Genomic DNA, 26,841 nt, shown 5'->3' with positions numbered 1-26,841 from the left:
GATTTATTGTGTGTGGAAATTCCACAATACCCTATTTTGCTTTGACAGCTGTATTTATTCCAGTGAGTTAATTAATGGGAATCCCAGTTGCTAAGACGGTTTTCTGATGTGTCGACAAAACCCAAAGAAACAGCTGACAACTACACACTTTGGCTTCAAGAATTAAAAATGGCTTACTTCCTTTCCTTCTCTGCTCTTCAGGTATGGAATACAGGGATTGTCCTTTGGAAAGAAAAATTATTCCAGGCAAATATTTGAGTTTCACTTAAAAATGCATTTTTTAATAGTTCCTTTTTAAGATTCATCTGTAATATTGCTATATTAAAAAGGAAAACAAAACAATTTAAGTGAAAATAATTATAGTGTTTTCTCAGCTATCTCAACTACTTTCCACAGTGACTTAAGCGATGTGATTAAAGTGATTAATTTTCTTTATAGTCTCTTTTTACAGCAATCTATGATCTGAGATGTAGAAATCTTTAATCTAGCAGTTAAAGGCATAACAAGATATTACTGTGGCTGAAAGCAGAACTCAGAAACATTTAAGCTGGCAATTAAATGCAATTTTAAAAACCATAATGAATCTGACCTTATTTTCCAGCATCTTACTACATTGAGGGCAATTAATAACTGACATTTCTTTTCATGGAAAGTGACAAATTCCTCATCACTTGAAATCTTAAAGTCAAAATTAGATGTCTTTGAATGTCTTAGAATGTTTTGTAGCCCAGTAAAAAAATTAAGATTGATAATGTTAATTTTTTGTAAGAAGAGAAAATAATAATTTCCCCAGATGAAATAGCAAGAGTGTTTTTGGCTCTTGTTATTTAGAAGTCGGATAATATGATGGTAGTGGATTCTTGTTGCCTTAACAGTCTGTGGATCTACAAAAAAATTGTTCAAATAATACAGGATAAGAGTATAAGGAGGAGATAGAATGTTTTGAAATGAAGGATGACATTAGGGAGGCAGTCTGGTTTAGCAATTAGTGCACGGATTCACAAGTCAGAAATTCTACATTCTATTCCCATACCTGACATTGATTAGCAAGTCACATTAGGACTTATTATCAAAAGTCAGATATGCAGCTGATCATCTAATTAAGATCATCATGCTATTAGCATAACTCCATTTGCAAATCATGCATGCAGAGCTTTAGCCTTTGTTTAACCTTGATCTGTGATATGAAAGCAATCTATGTTTCTACCCTCTTATTCCATAATTTGAGCAGCTTACAATTTTAAATATATTTATCCTCATCAGATTCTGTCAAACTGGGTATTATTATTTATCTTTATTTTAAGAAAGTGGAACTGCAGCACAGAAATAGTAGGTCTTGATTTTCAAAGATACTTAGGCATTTAAAGATGCAGATAACCAGTTATTGAGATTTTCAGAAGTTCCAAAGATGATCACATCCTTAAGCCCCATATACATTTTAATGACATTTCAGGTGCCTAAATGATACTTGAATTTGATTCTATGTCTTGTGAGGGTCTATGAAATCAAAGTCCCGTTAGAAACTGTGTCCCCATTAGCAAATAGCACAGATCAACACAAGTAAATTAATACAATGAAATAGTTTGTACTAAGGATCTGGCTGTCACACATATCAGGAGGCTTTAATACTGGGCTAGTTCTACTTGAGCTGTGGACAGAATGCTTGCCAGAGTTTACCTTCTACTTACTTTCACTCCAGTTTGAGTGGGGATCCCAAACCAGTCAGTAATATGAATGAAAGCATTATTAAATGGGAACGATCAGGGAATTTGCTTGAAAGGATGACAGCTGAGTCCAAATGTTGAATTAGGCTCACTCCGTGATTCTTAGAAACAAAACAATCTAAGAAGTGTATAAGTAACTGAATTTCTCTCTGAAAAGATAGAGAATATTGATGCCCTTGCTTGAAAAGTTAGTATTAGTAAGCAGATTTGGTCATCTGAAAAGAATGGTAACATTTTTTTGAAGTAGCTCACTGAAAAGCTGGACAGAAACTGTTAAAACTAACTTTGGAAGAGATATACTTGATTTATGGAAGGTTAGCCAACTTAACAAAACAAAATACTTAGCACCTGTCCAGCTTTGAAAACATTGCTGTATCCTGGGATCATTTTAGTAAGTATCCTGAATCTCTTGGCCAAGTTTATGAAAGAAAGCAATAATTTTCCATCCACTGCACTGCTCTCACATTTTCATGAATTTTCCACATAATGAGAAAATGGAAGAAGAAGTGTCTCATTTCAATGTCATCAAGTCTAAGACTAAAATGAAAAAAAAATTTATTCAATTAAATAAATTTACATGCAATAAGGCTAAAGGAGATTAAAATTTCAAAGAACAAATATGATTGAGGATTTCAGTGTGTCATTCTTTCAAATGAATTAATTTCGTCTCTCTTACATTTTCCACAGAAATATCAGCAGTGCTTTGTAAAATAATACTTCTAACCTAAATATTTTAATTTTTCCAAAGGTGAAAATGTTATCACTGTATGTATGAAAAAACCTCCATAGCAAAGAGTTCTTTTGACAACTGCATGTGAGCAAGATTTCCTAAGCTATATAGATTTCATCCTTTTTTTTCTTGCACTTTGGTAATGCTGACATACTTTAATGACAACTACACATGAGCATTACTCAAGAGAGGTCAGCAAAAGAATGCTGGAAAACAAGGAAGGTCCCCTGTTACCATAATAGCCTTTTCATGCTCTGAAGTATTAGATCAGAATTAAAAATGCAGGGCATAAACAACAGCTATTGAAAACACCCAAATGAACTGAATGGGGTCAGATGTTAGTAATACCACATGAAAAATCCATATGGACTTTAAAAGGAAAAAAACAACTTCTTGGTATCTGAATTTTATGTATTTATGTATGCATTCAATTATTTTATTTCTGGGGCCTCAGTTATGAGGTCACTACAACAGGTTTCTAGATTTTCCTTGCCGTGTTCCTGAGTGAAAAGATGTCTTAATCCACATCCTTTCCCTACCTTTATGTTTGAGTGAAACCTCAGAGCCTTCATGACTTGTAACAAACACTGTGGATGACTCAAGAGAAACTTTTTTCAGTCTAGAAAACGAAGCAACTTCTAGAGATTTTCCAGATGTTACTGCCAAAAGGATTTGTGATATGCCCCTTCAGACTCTTCTAGTCTGATGGATAAATTGAAGGAGGTAGCCTTATAAAAGTACAGTATTCTTCTTTGATTTCAGTGTTGTATGTGCAGAACACCTCAGATGTTTTTTAGTATAAATATGACTATGTTTACAAGTATTTTCACTAGGATAATTAGTGTAGCTTGTCATGTAATTTACCAGGTCCAAACCTAACACTCCACATTATCCTGTGTAAGAAAATATTTTTAGCTGATATGTATATATAGTCTTACTTTATAATTAGTGAGAATACTCACAGTTTAATTAGCTAGTTTTATACCATTTCCCAGAAATTATTTTCATGGTGTCTCTTTCCCTCCAGTTTTAAATCTGGGAGGGCTTTCAGACTTGGAGGCAAGTTTAATATATTTTTAATCATGGTTGTTCAACTTCTTAGCCACATTGCCTCTTCTGATACACAGAAAAGAGGACCTCTAAACATCTTGAAAACAGAAGGCTACTTATAAAGAACAGAGGTTCCCAGTATGCTAATCTATATAGCTGTTACCTTGGAAGCTATTTAAAAATTTAAAATTTGAAAAAGAAAACACAATTTTTTTTCTCTTTTAGCACAGACTTCCACTGTACTTTCTCTATAGAAAGGCTTCTTTTCTGAATACTAACAAGTGGGTATAAAAGGCAGGACATATTCTGTGTTCTCCAGTTTGATCTCTGAAGCATCTGTCTTGGATTTCCCTTGAGAAATGGGAAGATTGGGAAGTGAATTCACCAGGAAGCTAATCTACAAATCTTGGAAACATCTACCTATGGGGAATTTCTTTTAATTTTTTAAAATGTGGTCTTTATCCCCTCAGTAATGTATGGAGTTTATGAATGGCTGTTATAAAGCAAAAGTTTGAGTTGGAAACCTATTTCATTAAGGGCTGATACAACCTGACATATATCCTTAATGCTATCAATGGCTTCATAATGGCAGTACCATAGTGGGTTTCAGTGAAAACTCACTGTCAACTGCACATGGAAAGTCTACCATAGAAAAATGTATCAATCCTTGACATTTTGGGGATGAACAACTTGCTGCCTGCCAAGATATTTGCTACCATGGATAAAAAATACTAGAGCAGAATGTCTTTTCAAGGTCACATAAGAAAGAATTTATAATGTATCTGAAGGAAACATCTGCAAGGAAAAAGCCTTTCTACCAGAAAGGCTGTGAAGACATAATGTGTCTAATTTGTATATTGAGTGTATAAGACAAGAAGAGACCCATGGCAAGATGAAGCAGTGAGCAGAAGGGTGTGGACCAACATGCACGCTGACCACAGTGAATCCCAGCAGCGGGAAGGTCTTTCATGCTTAAACAAAGTTGAAGCTGATAAACTACAGAAAACTGGGTTTGGGAATCCTCAGCTTTGCGTAGGTTATCCTAACTGACAGAGTTTTTGAGATCTGGCAGAGTCCATTGATGCTTCTGAAGAGAAGAGCTTAAAAACAGTGAGGGATGGTTATGGGAAAGCCTTTCATATATTACCAAAAGGGTTCAGCTCCTAGTTCTTCTCTATATTCTCTCACAACATCTGACAGTGGCACATCCCAAAGACTGTTCTTGTTTCAGGAGAGAACTTCAACTCATACTAAGGTCACATTCCTACAAAACCTACATTCAGTAATAGCCCGAGCTGTTATTATCATTCAGTAATTCACTGAGCTTTGCTGAAGTAAAAACTTTATAATGTTATACTTTTTTTTTTCTTTTTTCCATGTGCACATATTGGAGTTAATATTGTATGTTATGATTTTAGGAGTCAGTCAGATGCCATGACAACAGGTAGCAGTGTTATAAGCTGGACAGGCAATTATTCAACAATTTTGAGAGGTGACTAGAGAGGTCAAACAAAGAGGTGGACACATTTTGTAAGATCTGTCCATCTGCTCTTTTCTGTACTGCCTAATACAAATACAATCATATCCTCCTTATTCCAGACTATATTAGTGTAATTCAGACTCTGAAAGATGAGCATAAGACTGAACCATTCTGGCTCATATATTTGCATCTTCTCTTCCCAGAAACCAGGACCTAAGGAGAGTGGATGAATCCAGGTCTCACCTTAGGTCTTATCCGAGGTAGAAAAATGAAAAGGCTGCACCTCTGAGCCTGAAAATTGGGAAAGGCTTTGCAGTTTAGATGAAGGCACTGCAGAGTGCCTCCAATTTCGACTGCTTTTTACCTCTATGACAGAAGACAAAACTGAATTTTCCCTTCATGGTTTAGTCTCTATTTTATGGTTGTTGGGCTTTCTTTTTCTTCTTGTTTGGTTTAAAAGGGTGTGACAGAACATCAGGAGAAGGGCTGCCTCTGCTTTTTCTGGCTGTGGCAGTCTGTGTCAGGTGGTTGGGGAGGGAGAAAAAGGAGGAGATTACAATGTCTGCATGCAGATGGAAAGACTCCTGACAAAGCACATGGCTTGGTTGTTGCAAAGGAGCAGATCTATGGCCAAGCCTCAGAGGTCAAGGAGAGGATACATTCCTAAAGACCCAGAGGGAGACTGACTGCAACCCAGGAAGGAGTGCAAATTGCTGGACTCCAGAGCATCTGGAGGGAGAGGTTCATTCTGAAAGGAAATCGCATACAAGGAGAAGATTTGTTCTCCAAACTTTTGTTTATCTGCATCATCCAGAAGATGTGCATTTGGTGTATTTTAATGGGCTATCTGTGCTCTAACAAAACATAGAAGTTAGAATGATTTTAGTGTTTTCGGGGCGTGGGAGGTTGTGTTCATACTGTAGATGAAATTCGTTAGTATTTACCTCAAGGTTCAGACCTCCTCAGAGACACATCAAAACCCCACAAAGGCAAATGTTTTCATATAATCTTTCTGGGATGGAGGGTCTCTCTTCCTTATTTGGAAATTACTACAGCAATATTAGTAAATTATACCTGGTGTAATTTATTTGGCCATTTGGCTGGTAGAAGAAGACAAATAGCTACCATAATGAACTGGAAACCACGGAAAAATAAGCTTGGTGTTTAATCTGTTGAAACTGATCTAATTAGTGATGACAACTTGTCTTTAGTTAGTACAAGGGATTTAAGAGCATACTCTAATGCTGGTTTCTGTTTCCCTCAATTTTTGCCTGCTTTTCCATCTCTAGGTGCTAAAATCAAACAACTCAATTTTCCAAGAAAGCACTTACATCATACACACTGCAAACAAATTACATTTTCTGTTCTGTTTAAAACATCATTTATCCATAAATGCTGTCCTATATCCTCAAGCTGCCCCAGGACAATCCAGGAAAATAAATGCATAAGCTATAGGACCTAACTATCAACAAAAGATATTGATCCTTCTGTAAACTGAGCATAAAGCGCTACGCATTTTTTTTCAACCCTCTCCCTTTCCTGTTTTGGGATTATTGGCAGTGTCACTGAACATGAACTGAAATCCAAATATCACATGCTTTGTAGGAGTGTTGTAATCTAAATACTGTCCACATGGTCTTTACTGAGCAAGTCTGCACCATGCTTTGCTTTGTTAATATGTTGTATTACACTAGCTAGCTGAGATGCTAATGGATTGGTGTAAGAGATTAATGGTTGGCCATAGAAATAAATCTGGTCATCTAATTTGCTGTATTTGATGGGACTTTGTTGATGTATACAAAAAAAACAAGTGTGTAAAAAGTTTGATACCATGAAATGATGGGATTCCTGTTAATAGTTCGATAACAACTGATAATAGTTTGAGGTTTGTGATATAACGTGCATATAACATAACATTGCCTTCAGAAATTACTATTAATTTCACAGTAGATTTTACAAACTGCTGTTATCAGAAATATGTTATTTTATTATCATGGGGAAAAGGGCAGGTCAGGCACTACTGTCAGCACTGGTAGCATCTGTAAAGGTAGTATCTCATGCTAAGAGTCAGGGAAGATGTACTTACCTGAAGATGCAATGAAATGAATGCTTGTATTTCTATCAGGTTTTATAACACTGTGATAGTTATTAGAGGAAAAAAATATTTACATTGTTGCTGGGGATGATCAAAGTTTGACAGCTATATGTTTCGAATTCTTTCACTGTTGGAATCACTGTATCTCTGACTATTTTACTCACAAGGAATAAGCTGCTTCCAGACCTAATTTGCCAAAAGTTAGGTAACCAAGAGAAGAGTCAAAATCACTCTTAAGATAAAGACATCTGCTTCTGCATTAGAACAGCAGGGATAGCAAATGCTGATGTAGTTTTCAAATTTGTGAACATGAAAATAAGGAGATGCTTGTTAAAAGAAGCTCCAGAGAAAGATTTCAGTAAAAGGTAGAGGCTCCACGCTTGAAAAAAAGATAAAAGTCTTTTCTTTATATCATACTACAGTGTGCTCTAAACACATAGCACTTGATGAAACAAGGAGCTGTTGGCAAATTTATGACAATTCTAAATCAGCAGAGTGACCAAAAAGGCAAACAACAAACCTGCTCTTCAGGCAAGTCCTCATAACCTTGAGGAGGCAGCCAGCATCAAAAACTTCAACAAGGAATACACAGTTCTTCCCCTGGGGCAAAATAACTGCAAACATCAACTCAGGATGGGAGTAATGGCCAGTCTTCGCGAGCGAAGATCCAGGGAAGGTCTTTCCACCTTCCAGCCAGCGCATTGGATTTTTTAGGTGAGACACAGTGTGCACGGAACTGAGCCCACCCTTTAATCCTAAGGTTCATCTGCCGGGGCCAAGCGAGCTTGGACGGTGGCAGCGAGGTCCTTAGGACGTAGGTGGGTTGCCTTTAAGGGCTAACGAGCCCCACCTACCCGGGAGCGGCCCTGACCGGGAATCGAACCCAGGTCTCCACGGTGATAGCGCGGCGCCTTTACCACTAGACCACCAGGGGCTCCTCAGGATGGGAACTGACTGGCTAAATAGCAGCAACACTGAAAAGAATCTGGGAACTGTTGGGAATGCCAAGTTCTATGAGAGCAATTGGTGTGTCCTCATCCTGAGTAAAGAAAAACGCATGTGGGGCCACACAGGAGCTGCAAGGCCAGCACACTGAGGGGAGCTCTTTTCTTACACCCTGGACTCACCACTGGTGAGGCCACACTGAACACTGTACTCAGTTCTGGGATTCCCAAATCAAGAGGGATATTAAGAGACTGGAAAGGGTCCAGTGGAGGGCAACTGAGAAAAACTAGGCTGAAGTATATTATTACACATGAGGAGAGGCTGACAGATCTAAGCTTGCTTAGTTTAATGAAAGCAGGTCACGAGCAACCTAAGGGCAGCCTGCAATCCCTCAAAGCACGTTTTCTGTCAAAGACAACAAATCCAGAACTCCTCTTGGTAACGGCAGATGATGTAGTAAAGGACAAGAGCCAAGAGACAACCTTGGGAAGTTCAGTCTGCTGAAGAGGAAAACTTCCACATGGAGCGTGGTGCAGCACAGAACTGGTTACCCATGGAAGTGGTGGGAATCTCCACCCTGGTGCTTTTCATGATTCAGCCAGACAAAGGTAGAGTTGGCCTGCCCTAGTTAGGTGATAGCCCTGCTTTGGATAAGAGGCTGGACGAGAGATCTCCAAAGGCCCCTAACTAGTGTTTCTATTAATCTAGAAAGTAAATTGATATATATTATTGAATGTATAGTGAATGTAATTGAATACTGTTCACAAAACACCCAGGAATAAATTCAATCATTACAGAATATTGGGCCTGTTATTGACATGAGTAAATCAATGCTTTTTAATTTCTGGTTTTGCTTGTTCTGGCTTTTCCTATCATAGCAATTGTAGAGACAGTTAGAAATGTGCTATGTTATAATGAACATGTAGGGCTATTACTGCTCATATAGTGAACTAAATGTGGGGACAAGGAAAGAAAAGTATGTAAACGATTACTGAGGTCTTTCCCCAGTTCAGTGCTTATTTATCCTTAGTTTTAAGGGTAACTGTAACATTTTAATGTAAATTCCTTTTTTTCTCCTGTCCTTCTGATAATGTGTTTTATTCATAATTATGAAGTGTTATCCAAACAACTGCTAGAACAGTTTCTCAGGACCCATGACTCATAATATATTCAGCAAACTGCACTGTAACTTTGAAGAACAGGTTAGGACAAGAAGTGAAGAGTATCTTTCCTTAATTGAATCTGCAAATGGAATTTAGGTTAGTTAATTAAAATGTGGTCTGGGCAAAGGCTTTTCTATTGACAAAAGGAATTACAATATGAGCTTTACATCTTTCAAAAGGATAGGTCAGATTTCGATTATGATCGCATTGACATAATTGTAGAGTATTTCTATTGATGCCAATTCATATTTATACCAGTGCTTCAGAATTAAAAATCTGTTCAAGCATTTCTAGCAATACAGTGTGTCCTAACATGATGTTGACACTGATACAGTTTTAGAAGTAAAAGAAGTAAATGAGCAGCACAACTTCCTGAGATACAAATTGATATCAATTTATCCTTAATTTGTAGTTAGTGCAGAATATAATGGAGAAAAATTAAATTTTTCATTTCTTTGTAGAGTTCACTTTTTCACTGTAATAACTGATAAATAAAATTCACACTCGGGTTCTTGAATTTATTAATAATGCAGAGATTTGAAACACCAGTAAAAATTGTGAGAACTTTTATAACCCATTATTTAACCAGCAGCTTTCTTCAATTTCAAAACAGCAAACTCATTTTTTTAAACATAATTTCATTTTCTTCAATATTGGCAAAAATAGCGGCTTAGAAAATATTTGTTCTTACAGTTCACATTCCCCTGAGTTTTGCTGAGAACCAAAGGATGAATAGAGCAGTTATTTCACTCATTATTTATGGAGAAGAGCAAGTTTTTTGTTGAAGACAAGTGATATTGGCCTGTGGTCAGAAACAATAATGTCTTACATATAACAGTCTTACTTCTTTTGTTCAATACTACTTTTAAAACCTTCTGTGCTCTTGGGTATGTGTGTCATGAAAGATAGGTTTCTTTCTGCTGTCAGAGTGGATATTTCTGTTTAAAGTTTCTTTCTGTGCACTGGGGCATATATGTATAGAGAAGTAATAAACCAATTATTTCTATATGCAACACAATATATCTATGATGGCCTTCCAAATGGTTTAAATGAGGATGGCTGACAGCATAATGATAGGAGTATTGTTAATTAAGATTATTCATTTGATGAGAGTTGATTTCATGACATTTATAAAAGACTGTAAAAAAAAAAAAAAAGCCTGGTTGCTTATTGAGAGGAGGTCACAAAAGACTTGAAAGTTCCCATAATAAACTCTCTGTGGGCATGAATTTAGTTCTCTGCAGTATTATTGGTGCTTCAACCAAAGAGCCTCCACAAGCACACCCACACTTCTGTGGAAGCTGCTGTCATTGAATAATGCACAGATGATGAAAGGCCTTTCCTCAGAACCCAAAAGAAGCATAACTGTGTTTGTACCATCCTGCTTCTGAATCTATGGATCCCATCTCTCAGTCAATGAACTAGCTCCATATTCTCCATGTTTATTTAACTGTAGTATCTCGAGTTTTGGAGAGAAATTGGAGAGAGATGCTAACTCAAGGAATTCTGCACTGAATTCCATTGTATGGTATAGACATATTCATGTCATCAACTCTACATTCCCCTCCTTAATTTTGCAATTATATTCCCTTTATTACTTATGAAAGAGAAATCCCATATGTGGACAGGGCCTATGAGAATATTAGACAGGTGAGAATTTCTTGCCTTTACCCGAAGCATTGAAATAATATCAGAAACAAATTTTCTTCATTATATAAGATCTTAGGATAGTTGAGATTATGAGGGACTTCAGGAGGTCTCTCGTCCAATCTCCCGCTCAGAGCAGGGTCAGCTCTGAGATTCAGTCAGTCTGTTCATGGCTTTATCCAATCTCATTTAAAGCCTCCAAGGAGGGAGACTGCCCTGCGTCTTTGGGCCAACTGTCCCACTGCTTGGCTGTTATGATGGTGAAAACATTTTTCCTTATATCCAGTTTGAACCTCTCTTGCCTCACTGTATGCCCACTGCCATTTATCCTCCCAGTGTCCACCACTGTGAAGCATCCAGCTTCATTCTGCTGACCTCCTTACAGGCACTGGAAGGTTCCTGTCAGGCTCCTTTGATCACCTTCCCTTTCTCCAGGCTGAACAAAACTTGCTCACTATCCAATGAGCTCATTAAAGTTTATCAATATCTTTCTTGCATGGAGTTTAAGTGGGGTTGGACTACTGGATACAAAATTCTAGATGAGGTCTAACAAATGCTGAAGGCAACACTGCCAGTTGTCTGATAAATAACCTATTATTTATTATCTGTCATTAAATTGGTAATTTCTAGTTTTTCTAAGTGTCATTAGATCCTATTTATAACCAACCTTAGGATTGATGACAGAATTATACCTATAAACAAGAAAGTTTTACTGATTTTCCTATATAATTTCCATGGCATAAAAAAATTGCATCTTGGTCCCAAAAATGTGGTACCACCCTGCCAGTGAACCACAACTCTTCATTCCAATGTGACCCCTATTCTGCACTGGCTCCTCACCAGCCTTGGGGTGGGTAAAAGTTACTGTGCTATGGTGGCAATTAATGAATCTTTTACTGAATTAGAGCTATGTGCAAACTGTGATATATGGATGACTTCCTAGAAAAGACCAATTCATTTTTTTCAGTACCTCATTATTCACATGAATTAAAGATGTAAGTCTAACAACTCCACAGCAAGCGTTTAATAGATTTAAGACCTTTGAAAAAAAATACAAGATAAATCAACAAAACTGACTGTGAAGCAGGACATAATATAAGCAAAGAGAGGCCTTGATGGTGACTATTTTAGAAATATAATTTGGTGGCCTTCTGCAGTGTTGCCACAGAGATAAAAGACTGACATTTCTACAAGGCAAAGAAAGCATCAAATTGGTCTTAGAAAGTCAACACTTTGAAAAGCAGCTGTGTAGTGTTTAAATCTTTTTCCAATGGAAATTCAATGGCAAACAAGAAGTACAAATGTTAATGGCACAGTTTCATTCTACTTTAGAAATGAAGTGAATGATATAATAGGAAGATTGGACTTGTTGGAAGATGCAATCCATATTTTTCACAACAGTGAGAATTAATTTTTATTCTTTTAATTATGCTGCTGTAGTTTTGTCCCTTGTTTTCCACAGCCAGTTTTCAGCTCTCTTCTTAAAACTTTGTATAGACAGATACATTAAATATTCTCTATGATGTAGTAGAAAACTACTGAATTTATTAACAAGTCAGGTTTAGAAATAATGAAAATTCCACTAGCAACAAAAGCATGTGAAAAGAACGAAGTCCAACAAAAAAAATCCTACAATTCTTTACATTGGAAACAGTGGAATAAGAAACTAAAACTGGTAAAATGCCATATTGAAATAACCACAGGGATTTCTACACAGGCTGTCTACTCAATCTTACTGAAGAATGATGGAATGAAATACTATGGTAATCAAAACACTTTTTTGTTTGTTTGTTTGTTTGTTTACATTGTGTGTGTGTGTGAAATTCCACAAAAATATTCTGCCTTCTATTCTAATGAAACTATAGTGCAACATACATTAGATTATTTGTTTCAGTTAGAGAGAGGTTTTCCTGCAAATATCTCAAGTAAATTTAAAAGGAGGGATTCCTTCAAGTGTCCAGCTCGAGTCTGCAAGGTTTGCTTTCGGCATCTTGTAGACATTCAGCTGGTTTCAGAGTTCTGTTCAGTCACGCAGGAGGTACAGTCCAGTGAGCTAAACCTGCTGGTGCAGGCATGCCACAGGTTAGCACAGTGCTCTGAAAACCGACCCTCATCCACAGCTCAGAATATCTGATGAACAAGCCAAAGAAGCTGGGTTTTTTCCCCCTCAGATCTGTGGAGTTTTTGTGGATTAAAAGATAGCATGAATTCCTTCTCCAATATCCTGCTGCAAAACCCTCTGGAAACAAGAAGAGGCAGTGGCACTACCAGCTGGCTGTTGCAGGTGTGCAGTGAAGGATGATGAAGTCCAGGATAAAGGAGCTGCCTGAGTGTGTAATCCTTGTGAATTTGCTTCATACCTATTCTGAGCATTAGCCATAGTAGAGGCATGAGGCTCCCAATTTGTGATTTAGCTGCCGAGCTGGCAGAGACGATTTAAATTGCTTGTTTCCAGATGAGGTCATTGCTGCCAAGATAACTCTTACTTACACATAAAGGAGCTTAAAAAATTTCATGGTTTCTGCTACAGATGAATTGGACAGATAACCTTGATGGTTAGGGCATCAGGATGCATTTGTGAGAGCCAAGAATGATCAGGTTTACATATTATGCCTGAAGGACAGTTGTGAAACAGGAGAAAATGGCTCTATAATTGACATCTGAAGGATACTGATACAGTGGAAGACAACTTCTGTGTTCATATGATAAATGATAGATTAGGAAACCAGAAGTGCTGGTGAAGGTGACTATCCAGAAAAGTCAAACACAGTGGGTACTAGAGAGCTCAGCATCCTGCAGTAGCCAAAGAACCCCCAGGTTATGGATGCATTGACAGATCCCTATTCCCACTGACAGACACAATCCTTAGTCTCACCAACCAATGTATAAACCACATTTTCATGTGTGAAACACTTTCATGTCAACTGAAACCTGTATCATGGGTGCTCCCATCTTCCTTTCTGTTGGGAGCTACTAGTTCTATTCTCTTTCTTGTGTCTAACAGTGAGTCAAGTGAAGGAACTAATTTGGCTGAAAGCTAAGTTAGAGAGATTTGTTATAAACTGGGTCTGTTCTACAGTTTTTCTCACTGTGTGGACAACTTTTACTGGTGTAAAGGAGGAGAAAATAACAAGCTGTGATGCAGAAATGGGTGATATTCCAGGATCTTCCTGAAAAATGTTTTTGAAAGCAGAAAAGATGATATGTTTGTTATTTTTGCACAGCTTGGGTGAACCTAAGCTGTGGGTAGGGGAAGAAGCTGAATGAGAAGCATAATCTCTGGTCCTTGTCATAGAGAACCTTGACTTGGTTAGCTAGGGCTGGCCTAGGTTTTTCAGTACTAGAAGTTACTGAAATACAACTGACAGAAGAATACAGAGGATGATCAAAGAAAGGGCTTTTTGTTGCTGATCAGTGTCATTGTGGTCAAGAAGACTGGTATTTTTCCTTTCCCTTTTCCTTATCTTGGCTTGAATTCTCAGTGAGCCCTGAATAGAGATGCCTGAACCTGGTACTTAGGTGTAGGTGCTTCCATGAGAGAGAGGATCAATGGAGACCTTATCAATACACTTAGTGGAAACCAGAGAACTACTCATGAGCTATTAATTTGGTCAAATATCAATATGGATTAAAGGGTGAGCTGAAGAGTCCTCTAGATTCTATTGACTAAAATGATGGAACTTCCATCATCTATAGTGGCAGTTTACATATCTAGTTTGCATGTTTGTACTTACTTTAGGTGCCTTAATCTGCAAACTAAATTTTTATTCCGAAAGGTTAATGAAAATTAAAGCTGCCCTCACTACTGTTGTACAATCCAATATCAGGAATACTTTATTCTCTTATGTAAAATGCTTTATTTTATAAACGCTTCCAAACCAGCACCACAATCTCCCCATCATAGAATATTCTGCTGTTTGCCACTCTGGTGCTGAGATTTTACAACTTAGTGCTCAGAGGGTTTTGACTGAATGTAAACCTTTGGCATTGCCATGGTAACTACAGGAGAGAAAGTATAGCTCTATAATCCTTCTTAAGTAATACAGTGTTACGTTTTTCTTGGTAGACAAAGAGATTCTAGGTAGTCATAAGCATATTAAACAGCCTGTGAATATCAAAGTTGCATATACACTCCTTTTTCAGAAAAATGGAAATTGTTTTAGCAAGATTGTAATGTGTGGTAATACCTCACAAGTACAAAATTTCCAGAGCTTCTTAGTTTTGAGTAAAGGTGGGCAAACTAACTTCAGAGCAATCACTTTGGTAAAACTTCCTTTGTCTTAGTCCTACAGTTTAATAGAAAACTCCTAACTAATCATGGCAATCTGATTGCTTACCAGAAAAAGGGCTAAATCATTCTCTGACTAATCAAAAAGGAATTTACACCTTTTAATGTGATATATTCCTGTGTGATAGCCTAAACATGTTCATTTAAGTGTTTTCATACAGTGCAAATTATTCCAGAGCCAACATGATATTGATGACACTGCTGTATTTTTAAGTAGATTTTTTTCTCTAGTTTTCTCATTTCTTTAATTATTTTTTGTTAGAAAAATGCAGAATATTGCAGAAAAGGTTATGACTTATTTAAAAAACAAAAATGTCTGGACATCCTTTTTGTTTTATGCTTTCCAGCTTTCATCCTCTGAATCTTGGTAAAGACTGCAGTAACTGTGAAACTGCTGTCTTATTGACAAGAAACAGCAGAAGTTGCACACTTCTGCAAGCAAAACTAAACCCAAGGCATATTTTGGCACTGTTGCTTACTTAAAACAAGCTTTGTATGCCTAATCCCTCCAGCATCCAGGGTCTGCAGAGGCACATATGTGGACAGAAAATACCTGTACCAGAAGAGACACAAACTTGAAAAACAAAAGCTACATTCCTGTAAAAGAGAAAGAAAATACATGTTCTAAATGGAAAGGGTTTTTTTCCAGTTTCCATGACTTTTCAGCAGCTTCCTAATGGGACATACAAACTGAAGAAGGAATGCAGGCATAGGTTCTGATCTCACAGCATTTTTTTCTCTAACTGCTGGCCCACAGAAATTTGGCTTCTGTGGTTTTCAGTTGTGAAAGAAATCCATTGAGCAGAAATATTTTTTCTGTCTTTTTTTTTTTTTTACTTCCCATCTATGAGATACATTTGGTGTTTTGGTGTCCTTCACAATGTCAGAGACTGATTACACTTAGCACAGTTTCTATTTAAAGAAATAAGACTGTGAGTCCTCAAATGAGTATTTTCTGACGACATTATTCTGCATGTTTTCTTTTTTTTCTCTTTTTAGCTCTGTACCTCATCCATGTAAGGTGGGAAGAGATGATAATTAAATAAATTTACAGTATTTTGTCCAACAATTTCATTAGAAATCCCACAAAGATAAGAGTGAGGCTCTAGGTCGTAAAGAATTTAATCCTGAGAAATCTGTCATAGTAAAGCCCTCACTGTAAACAGGGAAAAGTCCAGTGCCAAATTATGCAGCCTGCATGTATTGTCCTGTTCCTGGGTACATTCATAACACGTAGCCATGGAACCAGAATAATCTAGTCTGGTGATGTGCCTTTTGCCAGTAATTTATCTTCAAAAGGAAAGGGCCAGCCTGATATATTACATAATTCTGTGCCAGAGCCAGAGCCAGTTGCTTTGTTCCCATTTTAAGTGCCGTCCTGGCAGTGCCACAGTATGTTTCAGCATGAGAACTTCACTGGCTCAGTAATTGTGATGATAAACAACAAAGCCTACTGAAGTTTACAGCTGCTTAGCAATAAACATGTAAGCTTTAAGTAGTTCTAACAGCGCTCTGAGCAATGTGCTTTTAAACTTGTGGGACTTTCGTATAATTCTCCTGGAGGCTGCATGGGCTGGAAAGATCATCCCCTTCTGATGTTATTAAATTAAAATCTCTAAGAAACCTGTGGATCTGGAATTCTGTGCGTAGGAGGGAGTGAGATGGATGTGATTCAAATATCATCCTTCAACAAACACTAAAATAACTTGTATAAAAGTATGTATGAAGGCTCTTTGCTCTTTTTCTTAGTGGAGTCTGGCTCCTGGAACAGAAATCAGTTATGGAAAGCAGAGCATTAACATAGGATGGAGGAAGAGACCTTGGAAATAAGGGCATGTCCCTTCCTAGATGGCTTAACCTCCTACAGGTGAAGCTATCCAGATACAGAGGGATTGTGGCTATAGGTGCTGTCTCCATCTATGTTGAAACTTGCAAGAGATTCCCTTCTGTCAGCAGAATAATCAATGGAAATTCCATTCAGGCATCCCAGTTTATTCACCTCCTGGCTTGGATTTACCACGGGTGAGGGGCAGAAGGGAAGTTTCCAGTTAAAGTGCCACAAAGCTCTAACATGTTTGGTAACTCCCTCCTGGTGGCCAAATGTGTGTCATTTGACCTATATGCAGTGTGCATAACCTGTGATGGCCTGGGGGTTTAATCTGAAAAATAACTGGGTTTATTTGCTTTTTTTCCCATATGCTGTAGCATCATGTTAGAGATCTGTGGAAATACTTAAATGACATTCCTCACAGTTTCTAAAGCAAACTCTATGAAATATTATCTTCATGGTTTACTGTAAAATTTTGAACTCAACTTCCTTTGTTGATCAGCCAAGGACCTTATGGGGGTGGCACAAAGCCCTTGTTTTCCCTTATTTGAAAGGTGATGGGGAAAACAACTTAAAATAAAGATTAAACATTATTTTTAATTGGGTCACTATATAATGCATATTATTTCATAGACAATTTAAATAGTTTTAGTGATGTAAGTATATGTACTGTGCTACAGAGGATGTATAATTTAACTGTAATAATAAGACTTTTAGTTGGGGTTTTCACTCTGAAGACAGCTAAGAAAAAAATCTCCGAGCTTCCCAAAACCACTCTTTCCAAAGAAACCACAACGTTACAGAGCCCTTTCATCATCCAGCATACAGTCCTGTACAACACAAAAATGTACACTGTACTACTTTAAATTAATTCATATTTGCAGGAGACACAGTCTGTGTCAGTATGTGCAATTATGAAATGTAACTTTTTTTTTCCCTCTTGACATTTTTAGTTGCCTCACCCCTTTTATTTGAACACATACATATGGTGTGTGAGAGTGAGCAAGCTCTCTGTAAATGTTTGGAAGGAGCATCTGTCAGACAATAAAACTTACAGGAAAACATGTTTCTCATTTAAAGTGTATTCACCAGAACTATTTCAGTGTTGGAATCAGTTCATTTGTATAGCTTGGAGGCATTAATAAGAGCAGAGAACTGTAAAGGCACCAGAAAACTCGAACTGCTACTAAGAATCCAAGGTATTTTTAACAGCATTTTGTCTTTTCAGCACCCCAGCCTTCTGATAAGGAACCTGAACCAGTTGACTGACAGGGAACCTCTGCCAGTCCTTCCAAAGAGATTGCAAACAAGAAGATGGCATGGTTTTTGCAAACCTGGAAAGTCTAAAGATTGCAATAATTGTTGGACCAAAGGGACCCTCTTCAGGCATAAATAGCAAGACTCCTACTGTCTTCTCTTGCAGACCAACTCAGCTGCCAGCAAAAGCAGGTGCTCTCCCACTACCAGTGCTCCAGAGGAATATTTAGTGAGTATTCACAGCTATTTTTACAAATTAATATCTTATTAGAGATTTAGTTATGTTTGTATAGTTTTCTCAAAGGACAAAATCATTTTAAAATAATTTTTTAAAGCTGTTATTTTAAACAATTGCTGGAGTTCAACAGTCTGATGCAATTACCATGTTAATTTAAAAACAAAATTTGCACAAGCTATGACAGTAACTTTTAAAAAATATTGGTTTTTAGAACTGTGTACTTTAGACAATCTAAAGGAATTACAACGTATTTTTAATCCACATTATGACAGCAAAGTAATTTATATAAATATGAAATGTATTTGACTTTAAATGTTATGCTGTAAAACAGCCTTTGTAGAACACAAATTTAAAATAAATCATTTCTTTTGGCAAAGTAACCTGCAATTTAATCTTTAGAAGAATAAATACACCACTAATGTTTTCCACAGAAACAGTTGCTACTCTAATTAAATCAAGATGTGACTCTAATCAGATTTCAAAAGAAAATCAGAAACAGATTTTTCTCAGAGGTAGTACTATGGACAAGGATAAGATATTTCTATTTTCATTAGAAACACTTGTCCCACATAAAGTTACAGATTTGTTCTATATAGCATGGAAATAACAAATCTGAAAGCATTATAGTAATGCTTTTAGAAGCATAAAAATTTTTATTGTTTCGGATATCTGCTTTCTTTTTGTTTATAACCGATACAACATTAGATTTTATTAGGTAACTGTTATTAATTTTGAGTTCAGAGTGACTAATATGGCTAACAGATTTTTTTTTTCTTTTTGTGTGGAAGGGAATGGAAAACCTGATGTTTGTCTACTGCTCCTGTAAAGTTATCTGGACAGTACTTGTAACTATACTAGGTTATGCCAGCAGCTTGCCTGTGGGGGATGATTCTATTTGCACGGCAGAGGAACTTGCTAAGTACAGGATAATCTTCATAGGGAAATGGAGTCAGACTGCTTTCCCTAAGCAGTATCCACTCTACAGGCCCCCAGCACAGTGGTCATCCCTGCTAGGTAAGTGAAGTCTGCACAGTTTTAACAGCAGATAAATCTCTTGACCTCCGTGATCTTTTTTTTTTTTTTCTTCTTAATAGTCAAATTTAAGATAACTGATGGAAAAGGAAAAATTTGCCAAAGTTATTAAGAATGAAATTCATAAAATGAAGTATCCACAATATTTTCCACAATCTGCAACTGTTTTCAATTGACTTCTGTTTTCAATTGGCTGCAGCTGAAACAAACAGCGATAAGCCAAATGTTTTAGCGTTCACTCAATTTTATAGACACTTTTTTTTTTAACCTCAGAAATAAAACAGAAAAAATGAAGAAATAGGGACATTGTAAATCAGACTTTTATGCCATGCCATGTATTCACTCAAATAGGTGTTACTCATAGTTCTGACTACAGCATGTGGAAAAAAAATGAATATGCCAGCAATGGTGTACGTGATTTTGCTGAAAAGGGTGAAGCATGGGTATTAATGAAAGAAATAGAAGAAGCTGGAGAGAAAATTCAGAGTGTACATGGAATCTTCTCTGCTCCTGCAATTACCAGTGGTACAGGACAAACCTCTACTGAATTAGAAGTGCATCCAAGACATCCCTTAGTAAGTAAACATACATATGAATTTCAAATGTTTATGTCACCAGCACCCAAAATTAAACATTTGACTTCTCACTTGTAGGAGCAATATAATGCAAAGAGTTATGAAAAAGCATGTCACATTGCAGGGAGCACTGTACAGTTTCTATGAAGCAGAAGAGCATAATGATATTATTTCAAAATTTTTGAGTTAAAATTACTGTAAGCAGGACTGAAGCATTCCAAAATGAGTGATGCAATCCTAATGGATAATTTTGTTTCATTAGGTTTCATTTGTTGTACGAATAGTTCCAAGCCCTGACTGGTTTGTGGGCATTGACAGCCTAAATCTCTGTGAAGGAGACCGTTGGATGGATGAAGTATCAGTCGATCTATATCCATATGATGCTGGAACTGATAGTGGTTTCACATTTTCCTCCCCAAACTTTGCCACTATTCCACAGGAGACAGTTCAAGAGGTAGGTATATGTACATAGTTTAGCACTTCATACTGATATGTTTTGAGTCTTCCCTTTAAAAGATAACAATTGTGAAACTGATTTTAGTATTTGGAGGTGCTGATGCTCTCTACACATGGATTTATTACATAGCTGATAAACTTATGGGTTTTGTTTATTTTCTGTGTCTCTGAAATTTATTAGGTAGATGCAGATGGTTCAAGAAAACTTATCTATATATTTTAATTATTTTCTGGAAAAGCTGGCAGGTTTTAGATGACATTTAGCAATCCTTAAAGCACCAGGAAACTAAAAATACTCACAAGAGTCCTGACATTACTAAATATGTATCTAAACAGGAAAATTCTTAGTAGTGAACACTGATGTGAAGAGGAGTTCAGTTGAAAGCACTGCTGAAACCTGAAACTTGCATTTGAGGGGAAGGATCTAAAGGAAAGCAAAGACCTTTTCAAAGAACATTGTACTGCTATTGCAATGACCCCACTCTTTTGCTCGTTTGATCCTCTATATTCCTCATACTTTGCTTTTGCCATTTAAAAATGTGGGGAACGGAGGATTTTAATTCAAGTGTTTTGAATGCTACAAGTATTCAGCTAATCCCTTCTTAAAGGTCAGTTTTCCTGGAGACAAATACTGTGTTAATGAGTAATGAGAAAAGGTACAGAGAATCTGGAAAACAATGCATTTGGCTTCCTATTTCCATATGACAGCATACCTAATATTATTATTTAATACTCACCCAGTTCTTTCCATCAAACCTTCCACACATTACCGTGTTTTCAGTTCCTCCCAGCACAGTTCACTATCCAAAGTGGATGCCATTCATTGTTCCCTGTCTCAAAGCACTCTGCATAAAAATTCTGGGACTACCAGCATAGTTATGAGAAATGAGGTTCACAGAAACTGGTTGCACTCAATTTACTTGCCAAAAAGAATTAGCATGATGTATAAAGATGATTTTACAGTTATCTTCTTACTAATATGATGTCATTTTGCTAATATTTCCCTTTTAATTTTGCAGATCACTTGCTCCTCTCCAAGTCACCCAGCAAACTCATTTTATTATCCCAAACTCAAAATTCTGCCACCTATTGCTCAAGTAACAATGGTGAAATTAAAGAAAAGCCAGCTGGGTCTTTCTGCACCTTTTATTAATCTTCCAGCCAAAAGCAATGAAATAATAGACTCTGTCTCAGGTAAGTGATTAGTGCGTTGATGTTCTCAATGCTGTTATTTCCATTCACTCAGTAATATGTGGAAATCTGGCAGGTGCTGTGGATGCAACAGGTGATCAGGCAGAATATTCTCCTATCTACATAGGAATAGTTTCCAGACTCACACATGGGAAATAAAACAAGCCAGTTGACATAAAAGAGAATTCCTGAAAGAATAAGGGAGGGATTGCATATTTGAACTATGGTTCAAAGGATTGGGTTGCATCCACAGTAAGAGCTACTCAAGCCTTTGTATCAGTGAAGATCACTGAATTTTATAAGAAACAAATGACACTTGATCAGAATCAGAGTTCACAAACTCTTTGCAACTTTGAAGTAAATATTCACCCTTAAGTTTTTATATGATGATGAAGCCAAGAACTGTTATTGTTGTCTCTTTCTGGGTCACAAGGCTTGACAGCTATGCGCAATAAAAATTGATATGATTCAATTGGTTTGGACTTATTTGCGATAGAAACATAAATCCTGACAACGAGACCATCCTGATAAAAATGAGAGAGGTTCTCTCTCATTTTTATTTTCATAAAAACATTAGCTAATAACCTTGAACAGGTAGGAAGATATGCAAACTACTGACTCAAGGCAGTCTTAGTGGTGATTTTCAAATCCCTGAATTAACAAATGTATGGTTAACACAATATTTGCTCCAAGGGAGCAATGTACTCTCAGAAGAGTTCTCATGTTCCAAGAGCTTCTCCAGAATTTCTGAGTATTGCATGGGTCTATCTCGGTACTGGACACCTCACACCAACTAAAATAAAGCTCATTCTCTACACAACTAATGAGTGATTTTTGCTTTAATAAATGCATTTATCAATTTTTAGTTGTTTAATGTACTTCTGTTAGTAAAGAAGACACATTCAAAGTGAGTGTTACATATCTCATCTGCAGTTATGTCTCTCCCACAGCATTCGAAAGGAACATTTGGCCCTCTTCAGGGTATAAATTTAAAATGATGCATTTAAAGTATGGCATTTCAAAATTAATTTTTAATCACAAATCCCCACTTTATTGTATATCAACCAGTAAATCAGTCTGCTTCAAAACATATTCCAGAATCAAAAGGACAGATTTAATTACCAGAGGTCAAGCTGTGTCCCTCATTCCTTCTGGAAACAGGAATGAGTGATGACAGCAGAAGTGGTGAGTTCACTGTAATGCCAGGAATTTATACCAGGTGTCACACACTTAGTGTGCCATTTAAAGATGGTTTTGTGCACACCTATTTTACCCACAAGTGCTGTAGCAGGAAGTGTTGATGCAACTTCCTGTGACAAGCAATATTTTAATGTAACCTGCTAAAGAGTACTCACCCACATTTTTATGAGACATATTTTCAATAGAAGCATACGTTGTGCAAAGTACTTTAGAGTTTCTAACTTCTTTTCTTGCAGCAAATTATACTGAAACCCCTTTAGTATTAGAAAGTCTACAGTGACAGAATGTCTTTATTGCCAAGTGGGAGAGTAGTGTACACACCAAACAATGACAAGATGATTTAATGTAAGAAATGGGACTTTTCTTTATTTCTGAAGCAAATTGCAACAAAATTAAAATGGAATTCGATATGACCAACTATAGGAACAATAGCTACCTGCTAAGAAATATAAATATATCCAAATAAACCAGAGAAAAGCTTTAATCCCAGTGTTTTCAGTAAGCCATGAAAAGGTAAATGTATTATAAAAGTGACAGTAAATGTTTTTTAATTCAATCTTTTGAGTGTAATTATTTTAAGCATAGTTTTCTTTTAAAGGAATTATGTATTTTCAATTCAATAGATAATATGCTTCACTACTGATATAATACCTCAGACAGGCTCTAGGCTGCAATAACAATAATTTTGTCCATGACCTTAGGAGATCAAAATAGACTTTTTTTTTTTTAATTTATGAGACAACATACAGATTTTATTATTATCATCACATGTATTTTTTGTATAAGAGAGGATGCTATTTGATTGTAACTCCTTAATGCTTTTCCAGCTGTGCATTTGACTCAAGTACCAACTTCATGTAAAGTTACCTTTTTGTTGTGTGTACTGCAGAAACACCCCTGGACTGTGAGGTTTCTCAGTGGTCTTCCTGGGGTCTCTGCAGAGGCGTTTGCAGAGAAACGGGGACCAAGATCAGAACTCGTTTCGTACTTCTTCAGCCTGCCAATAATGGAATGCCTTGTCCAACTCTGGATGAAGAAACACCATGTGAACCGGAAAACTGCATCTGAAATAAAGAAAAGATAATAATTTAGATAATTTAAAAGTAGGACGAGTTTAAATGTAAACTACATGTCAATCAGTGTTCTTTATGATGTGGATATGCTGCGCTATTTTGATGAAAAGGTGTTTAAGAATGGTTTTGAAAGTTGCTATTTAATGTTAAGATTTTAGGGGGTTAAATTTCTAAGGTTTAGAATGACAACAGTACTCGATCAATTACAGACCAAAAACCCCCGAATAAATCCTTCCTACAAATACACTGTAAGTTCTTGGAGTACCCTCTAGTGGCAGAAAAGAAGACATTTAGAAACATTGTACTTCACATGCATAAAAATCAACCACAAAATCTAAACTAATAGCCTTCTTAAATACTGTAATTTGATTACCTACAGATATTTATACTTAGAAATTAATTTTTTCACCTAAATTATGTTTTTATAATTTATTGGCATTTTTTGTTGTCTTTCTAAACATGCTTAACATGCATTTCTTCAGAAACTACTTACATAAATCAGAGTGACCAGATATTTGCAGCTTGGTTAAGATAATAGTTGAAGTGAGTAAACTTGTCTTGGGACTTAGGAACATATGAAAATGTCTTTTTATTTTTTTTTCTCAAAAGTGAGAAGAATCACTGCCATGTGTACACTCAGCCAACAAAATTACTAGAAAAATACAGAAGTGTGGATACTACTAGAAAACTTCTGAATTGAATTAAATGTGTTAGTTGAGATTCAAAAACTGATTGTTGGTGTGTGTCACTCATGAGACAACTATCTCAAAGTTATTAGTGTTGACCATTACATAAATTATATCCTTACGTTTATATATGCAGTAAATATTGCCCATGTTTCTTTAAATGTGTTTGCTGCTATTTGTTATTTGCTCTTTTTAACACTTTTTACAGAGAAAACTCAGCAATTTTTTAACAGTATCTAAAGTTCAGGTATACACGATGATAACAAAACACAGTATGCCAAAAAGTGTTCCTGACTGCAAGTTTTAGTGCTCAAATAACTGTTATAAAATGAATGTAACATATGGCTTATGAAGAGTTGTGGCTACCAAACAGGAAAAGAATTTTGGAATTATATCTACTCAGTAGAATAAGTTCACAGTCAGCTCACAAAAATTTTGCAGCATACTGCAATGTCACAAATATACAGTGCAGATATTGAACAGGAGAGTTGATTTGAGAAGGATCTTTTAGGAACATGCCAAATACAAGATAATTTCTCATGTCCTTAAAGGACTACACTGTATATAGTATATAGGGCTGAAATATTCAACAGGTTGTCTGTATTTCTTTCCATGAGACAAATCTTGCAAAGACTGAAATAAATTTGAAACTTTATCAGACTAGACTTAGTTGCTCCTCCAAATGCTGTTAAACATAGTTTTTAGAGCTCAATGTAGGAATCATTGCATCTCTTATTCTTCAGACTCCCACCATTGCCTGTTGTTCAAAATCGTTTCACTTACTCTTTTTATCAAATCTGGTGGGTTTTTTTTTCAGGTTCCACTGCTTCCACTCTATAATGGGAATAGTGTTACTACGCTATTTTGTGTTTAGTTACCTATCAATATTTTTCTTTCTTCTTTTTATATTAATGTTAACCATTCTGTGTTTTCTGTTACACTTATCTACTGTATATTTACAGATTTACCATCATCTCAGAAAACCTATGCATACATGGAAATATATATTTAAATACTCTCTGAGGACAGGAACTAATTTCAAAATTATTGATTGCTGAGTGTCAAATTAAGCTCAGTAAAGGCTTTGGGCAGATATCAGATTCAAGTCTAAATTATGCCTTAGGAAAAACAAACCCACAAACCACAAGGTATCCTTGGAGGTACATTTCTCCAAGTTCTCTTAACATTAGAGTTTTGCTTCTTCACATGCCCAGAGCAAATAAAGGGCCAGGTCCAGTAAAAGAATATCTGCATTTGCAATTTTCAGTTGTATATATGACCTGAATTTGGGATTTCAGTCCTACAAGAAAAGAACTGAGAGTGGAGCAGCCCAGTGTTTACTCAGCTCCTGGAGCCAAAAGTTTCCCAGAGGAAGGAGAAAGGATGAGTGGGAGTGGTGGAGTAGAAAGAGAAGTGAATATGTAACAAGCCAACACACTTCAGGAAACTCCAGTCAGTGATATATAGCTTTGCTACTTTAGAGTCTTTAATACATGAATATTCAGTTCAGGTTCCTTCAAAAGCAGAAGTTTTCCATTCAGCCAGTTACCTGGATATGGGATTTTTTGTAAGCTGTGACTTCAGGAGACCTTGGTACATATAACATTCTTTAAGGATGCCCTTCTGGTTATACAGTGTTTGGCCACAGATCATTCCAGGTATTCCCTTTGCAAATCCCAGGGATGGAGTCATTACTTGGCAAGACTATGGATACAGTGAGTGAAGCACATTCTAATGATGGAGCATATTTCTCATAATATATCATTATTAAACTGATTAGTGAGGTATGTTATCCCTGTGTGGATATTGCTAGGACCTTGTAGCTTTTGCTTTCTGCAGTCTTGGAATTCTCTTAAAAATCTGGGGACCACGAAGAAACACAAAGAAGCTCTTCCTTCCTTTTCCTTTACAACTAGTGTTACAGCTGGCTGGCAGCCGAGATGCTGTGGTCCTAAATGCATAAGATTTAGGGAAGGAAATGGGCAAATTAATTCCTGGGTTAAGCTAATCTCAGAAAGCACTTCGTGAGGAAGCTTGAAATGGGTTTGTAAAGACATTTTTTTTTTCAAGAATGTTTTATAGGAAGGATCAGCTTTGATGCCTTGGCAGATATTCTTGCAGAACGGAAGACATGGTTAAAGGGAAGTGTAGTAGTCAAAAAGTCATCACAGAATTAAACTGTG

General features: G+C 36.5%; 2 protein-coding genes across 3 annotated transcripts in view; both read left to right on the top strand.

The window, feature by feature from the left end:
- The window catches only part of PTCD3 (pentatricopeptide repeat domain 3), an 822,782-nt gene that overhangs the window by 190,877 nt on the left and 605,064 nt on the right, over positions 1-26,841 (top strand). The gene's annotated exons all lie outside the window — the stretch shown is intronic.
- LOC126651795 (spondin-2-like) lies at positions 18,085-25,412 on the top strand. 2 transcript variants are annotated; one of them, XM_050338102.1, is made up of 6 exons: positions 18,085-18,430; positions 19,227-19,459; positions 19,829-20,052; positions 20,315-20,506; positions 21,528-21,702; positions 23,789-25,412. In XM_050338102.1, exons 1-6 carry the CDS (start codon positions 18,270-18,272, stop codon positions 23,965-23,967), a joined length of 1,164 nt encoding a protein of 387 aa, XP_050194059.1. In that variant the 5' UTR covers positions 18,085-18,269; the 3' UTR covers positions 23,968-25,412. The 2 variants fall into 2 exon arrangements, with proteins under 2 accessions (XP_050194059.1, XP_050194058.1); XM_050338101.1 differs by having other exon boundaries at positions 18,087-18,436; positions 19,234-19,459.

This window comes from Myiozetetes cayanensis, unplaced genomic scaffold (assembly GCF_022539395.1).
Source record: "Myiozetetes cayanensis isolate MyiCay16 unplaced genomic scaffold, myiCay2020 scf7, whole genome shotgun sequence".
Lineage (NCBI taxonomy): Eukaryota > Metazoa > Chordata > Aves > Passeriformes > Tyrannidae > Myiozetetes > Myiozetetes cayanensis.
Note: the sequence above shows the minus strand (reverse complement) of the source record. Positions and strands in the feature narration are given on the sequence as shown.

Coding starts and splice junctions, on each gene's coding strand:
- LOC126651795 (XM_050338102.1), top strand. CDS start 18,270: ATGGTTTTTGCAAACCTGGAAAGTCTAAAGATTGCAATAATTGTTGGA. Junction 18,431..19,226: donor CTACCAGTGCTCCAGAGGAA/TATTTAGTGAGT, acceptor TTTTCTTTTTGT/GTGGAAGGGAATGGAAAACC. Junction 19,460..19,828: donor ACAGTGGTCATCCCTGCTAG/GTAAGTGAAGTC, acceptor TCACTCAAATAG/GTGTTACTCATAGTTCTGAC.